Genomic DNA, 18,919 nt, shown 5'->3' on the forward strand with positions numbered 1-18,919 from the left:
TTTACAATGGGTTGCCACAGTGGGAATCCACAACACAAACCTCCACGTTTGATCAAAAGAGCCACAGAGGCCAAACCATTATTATCATTATACATCAACTCCGTTAAATGGTTGTGTTGCTTGATTGGGATCCGAGGAAATTGTGTTTCAAAAGAAATATACCTTTAGCAACACATCAGCTGTGAAATCCAGACTATTCTGGCCCACCCCTTCTCTTAAGATGACTGAAATGTCAACTTTAATAAGGTTTACTGCTCATCATGTGCATATTGTGTACAACTGATGAAAGGAAACAAGACTTCCATTTCTACTTATTTATTTAAAAATAATTACATTAAGACTGAATAATTCTTCGGGTTTGCGTTTCCTTTAGGACGTATGGTGTCTGGGTAGATTGGTCACCTCTCCTGGATATGGCAGATTTCTATGGATTGAAGATCCTGCTGCTGTTGGCTGGGCTCATTGAATTGGCCATATGTAAGTACAGTATCATACCCAGGGGTTAGGACTGCTGGTTGGTATCTCTTTCAATGGGGACGGGGATGTGGGGACTACATTCACCTTTAGGATGTATTATTGGGGACTACACTCACCTTTAAGACGTATTATTGGGGATTACACTCACCTTTAATGTGTATTATTGGGGACTACATTCACCTTTAAGGTGTATTATTTCTGTTTGAAAATGTGTCCTGATGCGATCAACCTAGACTGAAACACTAAAAAGATGCATGAGTACAGGAATGTGTTGATTAGTCATTTATTCTGGCCCATTACAGTAGTATGTTTGATATCATTTAAAGTTTGATGCCTAATTGAGATGAGCAGAGGCATCTCATCCAGGTGACAATCTGGATCTAATACTATTCTTTCACAATACAACTAATGCCACACCGACATCCAAAGCTCTCACTGTGTGAAGAGCAACATTCTGTGTTATGTGTAAGTTTTAATCTACATGTAATGTTCATGTGACCATTCTGAATGTACTTTATTTAAGTCTGTAAAACAGTGAACATAGATGCTTGGTTATCTTTAGACAGATCACAGCTTAACCACTTCCGTGTTCCATTTTTTGCCTGTTTGCACTTCCTGGTACTGAAATGGAGGTTAAGAAATTAGTTGAGAAAACTGAAGCCTCTAAATGAAGAAGTTGGTTTGAAGTTTACATATTGCTGTATGATTAAAACAGCATCTCAGTAAATGAAAATTAGATTGAGAGCGAGGGGATAAGTGGTGGAGGGTGATATAAAAAGATGGAGGGAGAGTGAGGGAGAGATAAAGGCCTTTTCTCAGGCATTAGGAAGCTTGTGAGTTACTGTGTGAGTTTGGATGTGCAGGTGTAAGTGCATTGTACTTTATCACACAATGGGGGTCGTTGTTGATGTTAGTTTGTTTATGTTGCATATCTCTAACACAGTTGTAAACAACCTTCACTGGATGTGCCAAGGCATTTTGTTTATACAGTCAAATATGTGGTAATGGACGATGGTTATCAGTTAACCTACTACTAATTACATATTCACAATCTGAGAGTAAAATGTTGCAGTGCTAAGGAGATGTTGTTAAAGTCAGAAACATTTACAAATAGATTTCCCAGCCATAATGCTGGGTGGACTAGACTGAATGGGGTGGCGGACTTGTATGTTAGTGAAGGGTGCATGAAAACACTGAAACCTGAGTGGAGCAAAAACCACACCCTGAAGTCTAATTATTGTTATAGATCCCCCTCTGTCACAGTCTCCTTTCTGTTTTACGTCTCTGTGTGAAAAAGGAGGGCAAACACTAGGGTTAATCTATTAATAATATGGCAGATACTGCGGTGAGTGACAGATATTAATTAATTTCTGTAAATTGCAGTAAAGGCACTGACTAATATTACAGTTATATTAGTCAGTTTTGTTACCAAATGCATTTCTTTACTTACATTGTGTATACATTTAGACAACCTTGTGAAAATACAGTAAGCATTTTGTCTAGAGGTGTATACAACTAAACTAAGTTAGTATAAAATATTTGAGCTCTTTTTTCACCTTTTTACAGTTATTTTCTTTTTCAGAGTAAACAAGGCTTCAATATGGGTCTGATATTTCACACCTGAATCGTGATGTGAAAAATAAATAGCCTTTGATACTTTCACACCTATGTACAATATTCAGTAGGACAACACAAACCTAAAACAATGTGCAGCTGTGACAGAACTTAAGCTGAAAAACTACTGTTTTTTAGAAGTAAGTGAAGGAGTTCTCAGCTCTGAGCTTGACACGAAGCAGGAAACTTGTGGTTGGGGTGCTGAAATTGATTTTGCTCTGCTATTTACGATGGCAACCAGGTTATGCCACACTCAGACATGTAGTTCTTCTGAAAACCACCAATGCTAACAACACCCTTTCCTCCCCAGCTAGCAGCTAACGCTTAGTTAGGTTACAGGGTTATGACTTGGAGGAAGTTGGTTGCAGGCCAAATGCCATGCACATCATAGACAAAAGCAGTTCAATTTACATAATATACAATAATTATTCAGGTGTTTATTCAGTTTATTGGTCCTTGATGATGGCTCATAGTAACAACCCTGTAATTTCTCCAAATTTTTCAGGTCAGAAAGCTCAATCATCAGGTCAGTTGATCTTTATTTTATGAATACATTTCGATTACCAGATAGTCATTGTGTGATTGTTCATGCTATTCATTCACTCAGAAGAAGCAAAATGGTTTCCAGGTCTAAGTTTGGCCAACATCTTACAGATCACTTGGTTTGCACTTCCTGGTACTGAGATGGAGGTTAAGAAAATGAGTTGAGAAAACTGAAGCCTCTAAATGAAGAAGTTGGTTTGAAATTTACATATTGCTGCATGATTAAAACAGCATCTCAGTAAATGAAAATTAGATTGAGAGCGAGGGGATAAGTAGGGGAGGGTGATATAAAAAGATGGAGGGAGAGTGAGGGAGAGATTAAGGCCTTTTCTCAGGCATTGTGAGTTACTGTGTGAGTTTGGATGTGCAGGTGTAAGTGCATTGTACTTTATCACACAATGTGGGTCGTTAGTTTTTCATATGTTGCAATTCTCAAACAGGTTATGCCACACTCAGACATGTAGTTCTTCTGAAAACCACCAATGCTAACAACACCCTTTCCTCCCCAGCTAGCATTTAACGCTTAGTTAGGTTACAGGATTATGACTTGGAGGAAGTTGGTTGCAGGCCAAATGCCATGCAGATCAAAGCAAATACAACAAATCTGCGTGGTGAAATATGCTATTCAAGTCTCTGGGATATCAGTGAAGCAATTAAGGATCCTAAGTTCACTAAAGACACATCCAGGAACCTGTATTTTAAGCTTGAACCGAATGACTTTTGCTCAAACGTTAGTACAACATTTGAGCAAAAAACTTGTGATAACCCCAATTCCACCTTTAACATAATAACGTCCATCCCAGTTGGTAGGTGCATTTTGTACATTTCTAAATGAGGCCCGGCAATAAAATGTGGTGCCAAGAGTGAAGAATTAGACATTGCATCATATTTGATACAATACAACATATAATGTTTAAATACGTTGTTTATGTAGTTAAGTTAATACTTTAATGTTATAAAATTTAATTGTTTGCTGTCTTTAACAGAACTTTTCATGGATGAGCAAAAAGTTGATTTGACACACCCACAAGTTCTTCCTGCAATATTAAAGTGGACTAATAAGCCAGTAAATTGTTCGAGCAAACTCACCTTTAATTACACCTGTCGGGGTAAGCAGTAAACTGACAACACCATCCTGTCCAACAGATTAGTGCTTTGGAATATAATTACTTTTATATAAATAGAGATCACATTTTACGCATCTGTATAATAGACAGACTATGGACAAAGAAAGATTCACTGTTACCTGACTGTTACCTTCAACAAAATATCACATTTCTTATTTCCATCCATCAGGGGACAACCAAAATGAATTTTTTTCTGCGATGGTAACTGACAACGATACTGTTTTGCCTGAGATGGAACCCTTTACAGCATACAATTGTACCAGCCGTATTCATGGCAGCAATAAAAGCTTTGAAAAGACCACACATTTAAAAATTGCCTGTGGTAAGTTCAACAGGGAACACTACGTTTCAGTACAAGGGTGTTTTTTAAAAAGCAATTTAAAATAAAAAAGTTTTCTATTGGTTCATTAATGCTTTGTTGTCCCTGCTGTTGTCTTCTACAGATTTGACTGTTACTAAACTTCAGAACATCTCATGGTCAAATGAATCTATCAGCCTGAATTGGTCCCCTGAAGTCAAGAAATGTCCAAACACAGTGCTTTTGAACATCACATATGAATGTTGTTGTACAAATAAAAAGGGTGCGTATGCAAAACAAATACAGAAAATCTAATTCTGTACAATATATAAAAGATATAAAGACCACTTATCAGTCAAACTATAGGGACAGTACATAACCTGTACATCTTAAGCCCTAAGCAACAAAATTGCCTATATAAAGCAATATAGAGAGTGTTATTTACAGATTGAGAGCTCTTGCCAAGATCATACTGTCAGTGTAGGAGTCAGAAATGTGCTGTGTACTTGTGTCATCCTTTTAAGAAGTAGAACTACTTAAGGTCTTTATTGTGGCTCACATCTCCTTTTCAGGTTGGAATAAATGCAACAACATTGTGGAAAAGCAATGTAACATCCATAACCTGGAAGCATTCACAGACTATAACTGCTCTGTGAAGCCAGTAAAGTACAAGGACAAACCTATCAACAACAATGGAAAACAGATAACAGTAAAAACTGCTATCGGAGGTAGGTACATCATACAAACATCATACTCTGACATAGACAGATGATCAACTACAGTTGTGTTCAAAAGTATTTGGACAGTGAATTATTTCTAGTTGTTTCAGCATTGTACAAGAGCTCTTTGATTTCAAAAAGACACTATCCGGTTATGGTCTGGAGTACATGTTGTTCTAATAAATGTAATGTTTCTTGTTGAACACTTTTACATGAATGTGAATGTTTACATGATTTCAAAAAATCCGGATTGAATTGTGAAGAATGATGGGGAGTGTCCTATGTGCTTCTAACATGGTGAGAGGTTAGCATGTCTAGGGGGGTGTTCTTTGTGCCTCTAAACTGGTGAGAGGTTATCATGTCTTGGGGGGAGAACTTTGTGCCTCTAACCTGGTGAGAGGTTATCATGTCTTGGGGGTGTCCTTTGTAACTCTGTCATCCTCAAACATTTAGGATTATACACAGTCGTAGTAGATTCCAAATTCATGTAGAAAAAATATTTAAAACAAACTGAATATGCATACATCAAGTTTATTCTCACAAGATTTTTACTTATTGAATACGATATTGTCTCTAAAAGGTAGAACATACTTAAAATAAGGATGAAGCCTGCACTTTAACTAAAGATTGTCCCTGTCCAAATATTTTTGAACCTTTATATGCTTATATTTGTGTCTCGCACAGTGCCTGATCAGGTGGAACAACCAAAGATTAATTTCCTTAAGAATAATGCTATTACCATTACCTGTGGTAAGTTAGAGAACATTCTTTGGAGGGGAAGTGAACTTACATACCATGCAAGGATCACTCCGTCCCACCATAAGAACATAAGTAAAAAGGAAAGCTGCACTTTTACATTTAAGGACCTCAGCTATTTAACAACCTACACAGTTGAGGTAAGTTTTTAGAATTTTAAACATAAAAACATAAAAAAAATCATTTTTACTGTAAATAATTTGTGTAAATTCTAGAAACTACAAGAGCTTGTTAATTGGAGTGTCTGGCTGATGATGATTATGATGACATCTAATCACTTTTTATTTGTCAAATGCTTCATTGAAAACCGATGTTGAATTGCCATGACATGTTTGGGGGATTTAGAGATATAAATTATTTTGACTGCTAGACAGTAAACACATCTATGTAATAATATACATAGATCAATATAAAAATAAGCATATTCAAATATTATCTATAGGAAGTCCAGATCTTAAATTCATAGAAATTACCAGGGGCCATTTGGTATTTATAGAAATATAAATCCAGAAATGTTTTTTAGTTTTTGAAAGGCCTTGCCAGATGTATTTTTCTTCTGCTACCAAATCACCCAAAAGTATTCCAAATGGATAATGTAGCAAAACATTTCATATAGATCATCTGAGTTTGATGCACAAACATGGGTTACTGAGACCCATTGGTCAAAATGCTATGAAAGTATTTATGAAAATATTACAAGAGAATCTATACCTTAGAGATGAAGGAAACCAGGTCATTTTGGATTTTGTTTTGTAGTAAACTTAGTGGGTTTGAGATTGGGTAAATGCAGTGATTGAATAATAAATGACTGACATATTTTTTAGGTCTTTGCCAAGAATGAGAAATACGAAAGTGCTCCAAGAGTACAACACATTAAAACTAAATGTAAGTTGTTTTATAATTTCCAGAATCATATGGAGAAGCCAGATTGAATAAAATGACATGCTTTTGTTGAAAGCTAGCTTCCCTGACTGCTATTAAGAAAATAATTTGCCATTGAAAATGTTGAGACTCTTTATCTAAATTTGAGCAAGTTTCAAAACAGTATGAAATGAATACTGCAGTAGTTATAATTGAATAGTATTGTTTGTTCATACATATAGTATGTTTTCAACAAATGAAGTCTGAACATCACTTGAAAATTATATTTAAAAGCCTTTTTTAAACATTGAATACACTACGTTTGCATTTCATGCATTTGAAATTCCTGCAACAACTTGATTATAGCATTTAAGATGAAGAATCTAGAACCTACTATGCTGCTTGAAAGTATGTGAACCCCTTCTGCAATTACAGACTTTTTGTGTGTTCACTATGAAATCTTTATTTATATTTCATATTTTCATGACATAACTACGGAAACCTGGAGATGAAAATTAATGTTTTTTTTTATAAAACATGCTCTTGTTCTATTAGAAATGCATGTTTACAGAATATGTTTAAAAAAACGAGAGTACATTTTATAAAACGAGAGCAAAAATAATTCGATGTCACCTCGAGGGCTCCATACATAACATATACAGCGCCTGGAAAAAATTATGAGACCACTCCAATCAAAAGACAGATCTGTAGGAACGTGTTTGACCGGGTCAGGTTGGTGTTACCGATACAGGTGAATGCAAAACACACTATGCCAAGAAGAAAGGACATCTCTGAGTACATCAGGAAGATGAAAGTGAAATCACATCAGTCTGCTGAAGGCTACACAGCCACCTCAAAAAGATTTGATATCAGTTGGTCCACTGTAGGGCAAATCATTTACAAATGGAGAGCATTTAACATTATATCAACTCAGCCTAGAAATGGGCGCCCTTCCAAAATATCCCAAATCCAGAAATTTACAGACCTCAGGTTACTGTTCAATAACAATAAGATAATGATATGGTAGTCACAGGAGGGTTGCTAGGAAGAAGCCTTGCTATCAAAAAAAGAACCGCTCATCTTAATTTTGTCAGAGACCACGTGGACAAACCTGAAGATTTCTAAATTGACCTTTTAGGTGAGAATCAAAACCGCTATGTTTGGTGAAAATCTAACACTGCCAACCACCAAAAAACCTTGTACCAACAGTCAAGGATGATGCTGGGAATGTCAAGACCTGGTGCTGCTTTTCAAGACCTGGTCAACTGCACATCATCAAGGGGAACCATGAATTCTGAGGTATACCCTGAGCTTCTTGAACAGAATGTCAGGCCATCCAGTCAGAAGCTAAAGCCGGAATGACAAGACAAACACCCAAACTATTCAAGATAATCTACCAAGAATGGCCCAGGAGAAGGAAGATTTGTGTTTTGAATTGGGCAAGTACATGCCAGAACCCCCTCAAACCTCACTCAATAGGCAGACTTCTGTCTGGAGGACTGGACAAAAATCCCTCGAATGATGTTAGAGACAGATAGAGGCTATAGGAGACTTCAAGTTATTGCCAATAATGGAGGTGCCAATAATCATCTGTGTCGAACAAATGGCACTCTCATTGTTTTGAACAGGTCTAGCTATGGATAGGAATGAAGCACAGCCTAAAACGACATACCTATGTGTTCACATCACTAGGGCTAATATGTCATAGCTTTTTTGCAGTATTAACCTCTAAATGTCATATTTGATCAAAACATGTTCCCTTTTTGCCTTGTATACTAACAACAAAAGACAGTTTGTTATTACATTACTGTTTTATGTATATTATATTTATCATTTAAAATGACCTTCGCTAGTCAGCTAATTTCATCAGGAAACCAAAAATCCAGTATCCACACCAGACATCATGTCCTCAGTTGCCCGGTAAACTACAGCTTCTCTTCTCTTTAAATGTTCTGAGCAATCATGTGTCCAGGGTAGGGCTGTGGTGGTCTTTTTGGCAAAGCTTCTTTTCCTCATAAGAGCGGTTGGCTCTCCTTCATTCGTCAGCTGATTTGATCAGGTACTCAAACTCAGCAGAGCACCAGCTAGGAGAGGAAACCAAAAATCCACCAGGGTCAGTCTCCATATCTGACATCATGTCCTCAGTTGTCCCGGCAAACTGCAACTTCTCTTCAGCCAAAAGTTCTTTCAGCCAACTAGCCGAAGCCTGTCAGCAGACAATAAATTGACTAAATTGTCATACACTTCACATTTAATGAAGCTAAAGGTGTTAGGATAAATTCAAATACATATTAAAATTATGAAGGTAAAACAGCGATATATGTTTTTTTATTGTAAAATATGTTGCACACTTGTAAAAAAGATCTCCAAACTAGTAATTACTTTTGTAGTTGCATAGAAAATGTGCATACTTGTAACCAACTTGATATTTGGAATAATGCTACTCATTAATATCACTTGCCAATGTAAAACACAGACGCTCAGAGTTTTGTCACAAAAATCTTGCTAGAACTGTGAGAAAATTATTGTAAATCACAATACGTTTCACAGCTTTTGCAAGCGGATATACCCATGAGGACTCTGATTGGCAGGCCATAGCTTTTTTTTCTAGTTGTTTCGGCATTGTACAAGAGCTCTTTGATTTCAAAAAGACACTATCAGGTTATGGTTCGGAGTACATGTTGTTCTAATAAAGTTAATGTTTCTTGATGAAGTCGCTATAATGTCAAAGCGCAAGGCAAATGATCGCCAACAGATAAACTGGCCAATGCAGCAGTGTGCACAAAGTGCAAATAAGTTTGTGGACACAATCTAAGACAAAAGCAGAGAGAAAATCAATAGAAACTGAAAAGAGTGAGAATAACCAACTGACCAGTGTTTCATTAGCAATTTGTTCTGATATTATTTGCCTTCCCCATATAAAGCTGTATGTCATAACAAATGAAGATAGAGAGGATCTGCATGGGGTTTTCACATTATTATATCCATTGAGAAACCAAACGTTTGCACACCTGTAGTTTGACCAGTGAGTTGGATAAGATCCAAAGTCGATTCAAGTAAACAAAAGAACTCCAGCACACAGTCTGTGTAACTTGCAATAAGATTTTAATAACAACGTTTTGGTACCAACTATAGGTTGCCCACAGTGTAAACTGTTGAAATCTTGTTACCGAAATGTTATTATTAAATTCTTATTGCAAGTTAAGCAGATTGTGCCGGAGTTCTTTTGTTTACATTATTATATCCAAACAAGGATCTCACAATTTTTCAGCGGACATTGTTTCTTGAAATTTGCAGTTTAACATCAAACTTCTTGGGAATCCTCAACCAGCCTTTTTATAAAGGCTTTAATTCAATGATTCCTTTGTTATTTTATTTTTCCATTGTTGTCATGGTAAACAGCCACACACAAATATTATTTTAGAACAACATTTGTTGCACTTTAAAAATTATTTTAAAACCATTTAATGTACTGTATGTACAGGTGCTGGTCATAAAATTTGAATATCATCAAAAAGTTGATTTATTTCAGTAATTCCATTCAAAAAGTGAAACTTGTATACATTCACTACACAGAGACTGATATATTTCAAGTGTTTATTTATTTTAATTTTGATGATTATAACTGACAACTAATGAAAACCCCAAATTCAGTATCTCAGAAAATTTTTATATTGTGAAAAGGTTCAATATTGAAGACACCTGGTGCAACACTCTAATCAGTTAATAAACCCAAAACACCTGCAAAGGCCTTTAAATGGTCTCTCAGTCTAGTTCTGTAGGCAACACAATCATGGGGAAGACTGCTGACTTGACATCTGACCAAAAGACGACCATTGACACCTTGCACAAGGAGGGCAAGACACAGAAGGTCATAGTTAAAGAGGCTGGCTGTTCACAGAGCTCTGTGTCCAAGCACATTAATAGAGAGGCGAAGGGAAGGAAAAGATGTGGTAGAAAAAACTGTACAAGCAATAGGGATTACCGCACCCTGGAGAGGATTGTGAATCAAAACCCATTCAAAAATGTGGGGGAGATTCACAAAGAGTGGACTGCAGCTGGTGTCAGTGCTTCAAGAACCACCACGCACAGACGTATGCAAGACATGGGTTTCAGCTGTCGCATTCCTTGTGTCAAGCCACTCTTGAACAAGACACAGCGTCAGAAGCGTCTCGTCTGGGCTAAAGACAAAAAGGACTGGACTGCTGCTGAGTTATGCTCTCTGATTAAAGTAAATTTGGCATTTCCTTTGGAAATCAAGGTCCCAAAGTCTGGAGGAAGAGAGGAGAGGCACAGAATCCATGTTACTTGAAGGCCAGTGTAAAATGTCCACAGTCAGTGATGGTTTGGGGTGCCATGTCATCTGCTGGTGTTGGTCCACTGTGTTTTCTGAGGTCCAAGGTCAATGCAGCCGTCTACCAGGAAGTTTTAGAGCACTTCATGCTTCCTGCTGCTGACCAACTTCATGGAGATGCAGATTTCATTTTCCAACAGGACTTGGCACCTTCACAAAGTGCCAAAGCTACCAGTACCTGGTTTAAGGACCATGGTTTCCCTGTTCTTAATTGTCCAGCAAACTTGCCTGACCTTAACCCTATAGAAAATCTATGGGGTATTGTGAAGAGGAAGATGCGATACGCCAGACCCAACAATGCAGAAGAGCTGTAGGCCACTATCAGAGCAACCTGGGCTCTCATAACACCTGAGCAGTGCCACAGACTGATCGACTCCATGCCACGCCGCAATGCTGCAGTAATTCAGGCAAAAGGAGCCCCAACTAAGTATTGAGTGCTGTACATGCTCATACTTTTCATGTTCATACTTTTCAGTTGGCCAACATTTCTAAAAATATTAAAATTTTCCAAGATACTGAATTTGGGATTTTCATTAGTTGTCAGGTATAATCATCACAATAAAAAATAATAAACATTGAAATATATCAGTCTGTGTGTAATGAATGAATGAATATAAAATACAAGTTTCACTTTTTGAATGGAATTACTGAAATAAATCAACTTTTTGATGATATTCTAATTTTATGTCCAGCACCTGTATTTAAGTGTGTTAAAACTGATGAATTTTTTGGATTTAAATTATATTATATACAAGTATACCACATTTTAAAATAACTGGGTCCATTTTTACTCAATTAACTATTTCTATAGTTACTGCTTTTTAACTTTAGGTTGCCTGCTGAGTGTAAACTGTTGAAATTAGAATGAGGACAAAAGACAAGTGTTAAGAACTAATTTGCAAGTGCAAAGTTTGAGGAGTTTCCAGAAATGTCAAGAGCTGACTTCTTACGACTGGTTAAAATCGTTTTACATCATGACTTGTCAGTACTGGCCTTTCACATCATACAAATGTAATACTCTGTGGTAGACATGAATAATTATGACCTTGAAAGACACTGAAGGAAAGCACTGATGTAAATTTCACCTGTTTCAATTTTTTTTTTTATGATCTAAGACTAAGTAAAATAATGTGATAATTACAGTCTATTTGGAATTGTGTTAAAAAGTATTCGGACAGTGACAAGTTCATAGTTGTTTTGGCACAGTACGGAGCTCCTTGGATTTGAAATTATACTATTAGGTTATGGTTTGTAGAACATGTTGTTCTGATTAAGTTTATGAACACTTTTACATGAGTGTGAAAGTTAACATGATTTCAAATAATCCAGACTGAATTGTGAATAATGATGATTGTTCACTAGACATGCTAACCTGGTGAGAGGTAATCATGTCTTGGGAGGTGCCCTTTGTGCCTCAAACCGTGAATTCTGAGGTACACCAGAGTGTCAAGGAGCTAAAGCTGGGCCATAAATGAGTCTCCAAAAAAACAACAATCCAGGGCATTCAAACTGGTCCACCAAAGAATGGCTCAGGAGAAAAAATATTTGAGTTCTGGAATGTCAAAAGTCAAACTCCTGACCTTTATCCAATAGAGATGCTATGGCAGTTCCTGAGTCAGGCATTTCATGCCATATAGGAGACTTAACTCCAGGTTATCGCCCCTGATGGAGGTGTCACTTTTACACCATCAGAACTATTCTAGCACAAGCCTGCACAAACTCACAACAACCAGCCTTGGAGTCCCTTGAAAGTGGAACACGGTGTCAGGTTTCATTCACAGAAAAAAAGTTCTAGTGATGATTTTGACAATATTTAGATGGTGACAGATAATACCTTTAGAGCACCATTGTTGGGAAGTTCTATGGGGAAAGAAAAGGAGACCAGATGGTTTTGAAATATTCAGACCCCTTGACTTTCTCCACATTTTGCTGGGTTATAGACAACAATTACAACATTTACAATTTATAAAAAAAAATTGCAATCTACACACAATACCACATACCAGAGATGGGGACAAGTCACACATGGTCAAGTCTAAGCAAGTCTCAAGTCTTAACCATCAAGTCTCGAGTCAAGTCTCAAGTCACAGTTCAGATAAATCAAGCAAGTCAAGGCAAGGGTTCACCCTAAGCAAGTCGTGTCCTTATAAGTTTCAAGTGAAGTCAAGTCACAGTACTAAAGAGATGAACACACACTGTCCTCTGTTTCTGACGTGTGCTTGGTGCGAAGCTCGATTTCAAAATCAAATATTTTTCTCCTCCGCGGTACAATTTTTTGGGGGGACGAAGCGGAGGGATCTTGAATCAGCCTGAAGGGGTTGTATTCGCTATAGCAACCGCCTCACTATACCTTATCCCGCTTATTACATGGCTACCTACCAAATAAATCAATAATTTGACACAAAATATTGATTTCAAAAGGAATTTATTGATTTAAAAACCATTGTATTGCATCCTCTAAAGAAAATAGTCTGTTCCGTCTCTGGTTAGAATCCTGCTGCGTCCATAGCAATGCGCTGTTTTTCATGGCAACAGTCTGTTAGCAAGAAATAACACGCATTCTGCACTGGAATTCAGCCAATCCATGTAATAAGGGCTAATAATAACAACCTTATAAACTAATTATTGTGACTGAAAAACTGCCTAATATGTAATTACGCTGTAATTATTCTTGTCTGTATGAGTAAAAAAAATAAACTATTCGAAATGTTTAGGTGCTAGTAATCACATCGGCGCCTCCATGTTAGCCTTTCAGGCAGTAAAGTTAACTGTTATGGTGTAAGCACAATGCTTTTTAGTTTCCACACGCAGTCCAAAAACACTTGAACATGCGCACATTTAATACAGAAAAAAATATATATATATAATATGCAACCTGCAAGGCCAAATTATGACAAACAAAAGATTAATTCATTACATTAGTAATTTAATCGTTATAGATCATAGTGAAACTGAATATAAAGAGATTTCTTTCTTACCTTTCCTTGTGGTTCTTAAAATGATGAATGAAATTTGACGTTGTTGCATATTTTGCATCTGGCAAATATTTTTTTATTCACACGGTCCAGTTCAACGTCTTTGTATTGAAACGATACTATTTGTGGAGCTCGACTAACGTTACTGTCTGCCATGTTTGCCGCTGTTTGAATTGTGCAGCGTTAAAGGCACATACGCTGATTAGTGGTGCTGATGTCACAACATATAAAATAATTTTATTGCTGTTTGTTTATTATAAGTTCAAGTCATTGTCGAGTCTTCCACTTCAAGTCAAATCAAGTCTCAAGTAACTTGTTCTCAAGTCAAAGTCAAGTCATTTTCATACTTTAATCAAGTCCTGAAAATTTACTTGTGACTCGAGTCCCCCACCTCTGCCACATACTGCCAAAGCAAGAAACATATGCCATTTTGTTGATTAGTATTTTAGACCCTTTGCCATGTCACTCCAAAATGAGTTCTGATACATACTGTGTCCTTTGATTCTTCTTGAGATGTCTCTAGAACTGGATTGGAGTCCACCCCTGCTAAATACATTTTGATTGTATATAATTTATAAAGGCACACCCCTATCTGCATAAGGTCCCACACCTCACAGTGAATGTCAAAGTAAAAACCAAGCCATGATATCAAGGAACTCTGAGATTTGTGGCAATGCATAAATCTGAGGAAGGTTATGAAATAATTGCTAAACCACAGAGGGCTTCATACTTGTCAATTGGAAGACGTTTGGAGCCACAACAAAAAAAAAACGTCTTAAATTGTATTGTGTTACAACATATACACTACAATTCAAAAGTTTCGGGTCACTTAAAAATGTCCTTATTTAAGATAGAGAAGCACATTTTTTTGTCCATTAAAATAACATTGAATTCATTAGAAATACATTGTAGACATTGATAATGTTGCAAATGACTTTTGTAGAAATGGACGATATTTACATAGGAATACAGAGGCCCATTATCAGCAACTAGCACTTCTGTGTTCCAATGGCACGTTGTGTTTGCTAATCCAAGTTAATCATTAGAAAAGACTAATTGATCATTAGAAAACCCTTTTGCAATTAAATTAGCACATAAATCAGGTATAAACAGTACAGTGAAAGGTAAATTAGCTTAGCAGCAGGCTTCATAATAAATAGTAGCAGCAATGTAAGTGCAGATATTTTGAGTGCTGCCACTGAGCTGTTATAGGGTTATACATTAGGCATACTCGCTCACACTTGGATGAATGACTGGTCAGTCAGGTAGCTTATTATCAAACTAAGTGATTTGCTCACTTTTATGAAGAAAAGCTAGCTACACAACCAACAAGCTAGAAACAAGGAAATGTTAGCTAACTGGTAAGTTAATGTTGTTTCCTAGCTAGCTAATGTTCACAGTAACGTCAGTAGCTATACCCAGACAACTAGCAATACAAATGACTATGACAATAAAAAAATAATCTGTAGCTAGTTAGTTAACATTCAACTTACCCGTATACATGAAGGAATGTTTCCCGGCAGACTTAATCTCCTCTGATTACATACAGTTGGGTTTAACTCTGCTGGCAATACTCAGCCCTCATTTCAGGGTGGTTGCAGTTGATGGGTGTCCCTTTAGCTGATGCTTGGCAATGTGGGTGGATTGATTTCCTGCCGGGTGGGCCCTGTCCGGGCCCTCCCCCGGATAGGGCCAAAGTGTCACTGGACCCCCCTGTCTCAGCCCCAAGTTCATACGCTACTATTTTATTGTGCCGGGGGAGTAGGGTCAGTTCTCCTCCACTGTAAATCCTTGTAAATCTAAGAAATGCACTATCTAAATTTTTCTTGTCTCCTGCCTTATTTGTAATCTGTTACTCTCCAACTCTGGTCATGGCATCATTGTACTCCAGAAAGTAATATCTCACAACTTGAGAATTGTTGATAACACCAGCTAAATTCAGGGAAGCAATGTGTTTCACAGCTGTAGCAATGCGATCACAGTTGTCCATTTTTGAAAAACCAGGGGTTGAAATTCTATTAATTAAGTAGGGGTGTTATGACAGAAGTTGCTGACATGACAGACCAGTCAGAACTCAGAATATCAGCAAGTCCAGCCACTTCATTATTTCAGCCAATCATGTCCAGCAGAAATCCTGTATTCCGCTGGTTCAACAAGGGTTGGAGTTTTTAATTTTATTCGTATTTCCACTTTGCATATTAGTTTGTTTATTAATTCACATGAAAGTTCACATCTTCAAGAAGGCATTTCTGCAAAAAAGACAAAATGTCCCAGAACATGTTTTTTTCTTAAAAACGTCTCTCCTGAAAAGTTGTGGCATGCGACATGAATTCTGTCCATTTTTTTTTATAACTTGAAATTATACTTTGACTTCTACTTGAGTATGGAGATTGTGTAGGCCCTACTGCACTTTGATCATCAGGGAGTCAGTCAAGAGCAAGTGCACATTTTCACCCACTGTCAACTCACGATCAGGTGACTTTCTGGGCCATTGCAGAATATTCTTAAACATATGTAAAAACAAACGTTTTGGGAAAACCCATCAATATAGATTGATAATATATGAAAACAACACATTTTAAGGGTTTAATTCAACTGACAGTCATTGTACTGGTACAACATGAATAAGTAAAGACCATGTCTACAGAACAGGAAATGTTGCACTTCTGATTAGATGCTAACTGCATTTCGTACTTCACTTCTACATTAAATGACAATAATGTTGAATCTAATCAAAAGTTATTTTTAGGATATGCCCAGAAAATTAAGTCTCTACAGTAGAGGAACGCTTTTCAACCCTCAAACAGGGCCATTCACAGGTATTGGGTTTTTAGACACTGTACTTAATCAACACTAAAAGCAAAATCATTTTGAAAACATAAAAACAAATGATCGATTGAATACAGATTGCAAACTAGCTACACAAAGCTTTGTAGGGTACCACAAAGGGAATCTGAACACTGTTCGCTAGAAGAGTCCGGTGTTGCAGCCTTTGTAAAAAAAATTTTTTTTTATTGATTAAATCTCAAATCTAGTGCAATGGCATTTTAGAAGCATTGCCTCTGTAGCTAAAACCAGAAACTCATTCATTCTTTATCGTTCAGTCTTCTGTACACCTGCCAAGATGTTTATATTTATTTTGGAATATAGTTTTGTAATGCTTTTTGTGATGTGGACCAAAATTACAGTTACAGTCCATTACGGAACTTTTTGACCACTAACGTTTCCTCTTCAATCTCTGTTGTTTTGTTGTCTCCCTGAGACACACTCATCATCTTACTTTTCTGTCCTTTATTTTCTTTCACCCCTCTGACTCGTTTCGCTGTCCCTCTCTCTTTCTGTCCTTTCTTTTCTTTCGCTCCTCTGACTCGTTTCGCTGTCTCTAACTCTCTTCACTCACACGGTGTTGAAGTGTGCACACACGTCACGTGGTATGCTCCATAGGGTATGTTCGTTTGGGGGCCCCGTACGCTCACACTTGCATGGGAAAGGGCAGCTGGCCAATGAAACAAGATCATTCTATAGGTTTCAAGTGGGCTCTAAATCGAAGCCACACAGCCAACAGACGCAGCTCTCCACAAAATAAACGGAATATTGCATACTTTCCACTGCATTTTTATTTTTGTATTGCGCAACGTGATATTGCGGTATTGAGTCAATACAGTGGATATAAAAAGTGTACACACCCCTGTTAAAATGCCAGGTTCTTTTATGTAAAAGAATGAGACAAAGATAAATCATGTCAGAACATTGTTCACTTTTAATGTGACCTATAATGTGAACAATTTAATTGAAAAACAAACTGAAATCTTTGAGGGAAAAAAATGAAAAATAAAAACTTACAATAACCTGGTTGTTTTTAGGCAAAGTCTGGCCATTCTATTCTTGAGGCTTATAATAATAATAGTAATACATTAAATTGATATAGTACTTATAATAATAATAGTAATACATTAAATTGATATAGAACTTTTCAAAGACCCAAAGACACTTTACAATACATACATAACTAACAACTACAGATAGGGCAATAAGACAAACAGTAGCTAACAAAACAAAAACAGGGGTGGGTAAAACAACATAGGGCGGGGCTAGGGATAGGCTTGTTTTAACATGAATGGTTTGCACCTTGTGGTGAACCCTCTGTATTTGCTCTCATTAAGTCTCCTCTTTATGGTAGACTTGGATAATGATATGTCTACCTCCTGGAGTGTTCTTCACTTGGCGCGATGTTGTGAAGGGGTTTTTCTTCACCATTGAAAGCATCCTACAATCATCCACCACTGTTGTGTTCCATGGACGTCCAGGCCTTTTTGTGTTGCAGAGCTCATCTGTGTGTCATCTGTGTTTTTTCTCCGAATGTACCAAACTGTTGATTTGACCACTCCTAATGTTCCTGCTCTATTTCTGGTGTACTTTGAAATTTTCAGGATGGAAGCAACCTGAAGCTCTGTCAGGCTCAAGAAGGAATGAGGTGCCGGAATCCAAAGTCGTATTGATTAACTGTATTTTAATAGTGAAAATAAGGGCGTAGCCTGACAATGCTCTTGGTAGGCGAGACAATAACACACAAAGACAGGGGAAGCAGAGGGAACATATATACTGGGGGGAATGATGAGGATGAGAACCAGGTGCACTAAACAAGACAATAGGTGAAATGAATGAATGAGATGGGCGGTGGTGTTAGAAGACCGGTGAGGTCGACCGCTGGAGCCTGCCAGATGCAGGGGGAGGAGAGGCAGCAGAGGGCGCAGTCGTCACACGCTCACTTTATCCCTCTGCCAGTAAAGCCAGAATTGAATTCTTCATTTTCTCACTCAAAGCATTTCTTTTCAAGTCTTTTGTCATGCTGAATTTTTATTTTATTTTTTATTGAAATTACCTTTCAGGTACTACTTGCACTGTTCCATCCAGCTGGTCCTGTTACAAGAGGATAGTGATGACCACAGCAGTGGTTTTTATACTTTTCCTTGAGATGCTGATTTCAGAAAAATTAGGAGTGGTCTCTTAATTTTTCCAGAGATGTGTGTATATATATGGATCACTGACAATCAAAAAATGTTTTAGCCCTGAACCAGCAAACTTAATTAATCTAGGGTTTGATGATTAGAAGGAAAATATTAATAAGGTATCTTAGCTATGGAATAGTTCAAATACATGGAATGGCTGGGGGTTCCCATTCTAAATAACTTTTT

General features: G+C 37.2%; 1 protein-coding gene across 1 annotated transcript in view; it reads left to right on the top strand.

The window, feature by feature from the left end:
* Positions 1-358: 358 nt before the first annotated feature.
* Positions 359-18,919, top strand: part of LOC117594831 — a 79,446-nt gene continuing 60,885 nt past the window's right edge. The window contains exons 1-2 of the mRNA XM_034293963.1: positions 359-477; positions 2,597-2,617. Of these exons, the coding sequence (XP_034149854.1) occupies positions 414-477; positions 2,597-2,617 (85 nt within the window). The 5' untranslated portion in view covers positions 359-413. The remainder of the gene's footprint in view (positions 478-2,596; positions 2,618-18,919) is intronic.

Source organism: Esox lucius, chromosome 8, assembly GCF_011004845.1.
Source record: "Esox lucius isolate fEsoLuc1 chromosome 8, fEsoLuc1.pri, whole genome shotgun sequence".
NCBI lineage: Eukaryota > Metazoa > Chordata > Actinopteri > Esociformes > Esocidae > Esox > Esox lucius.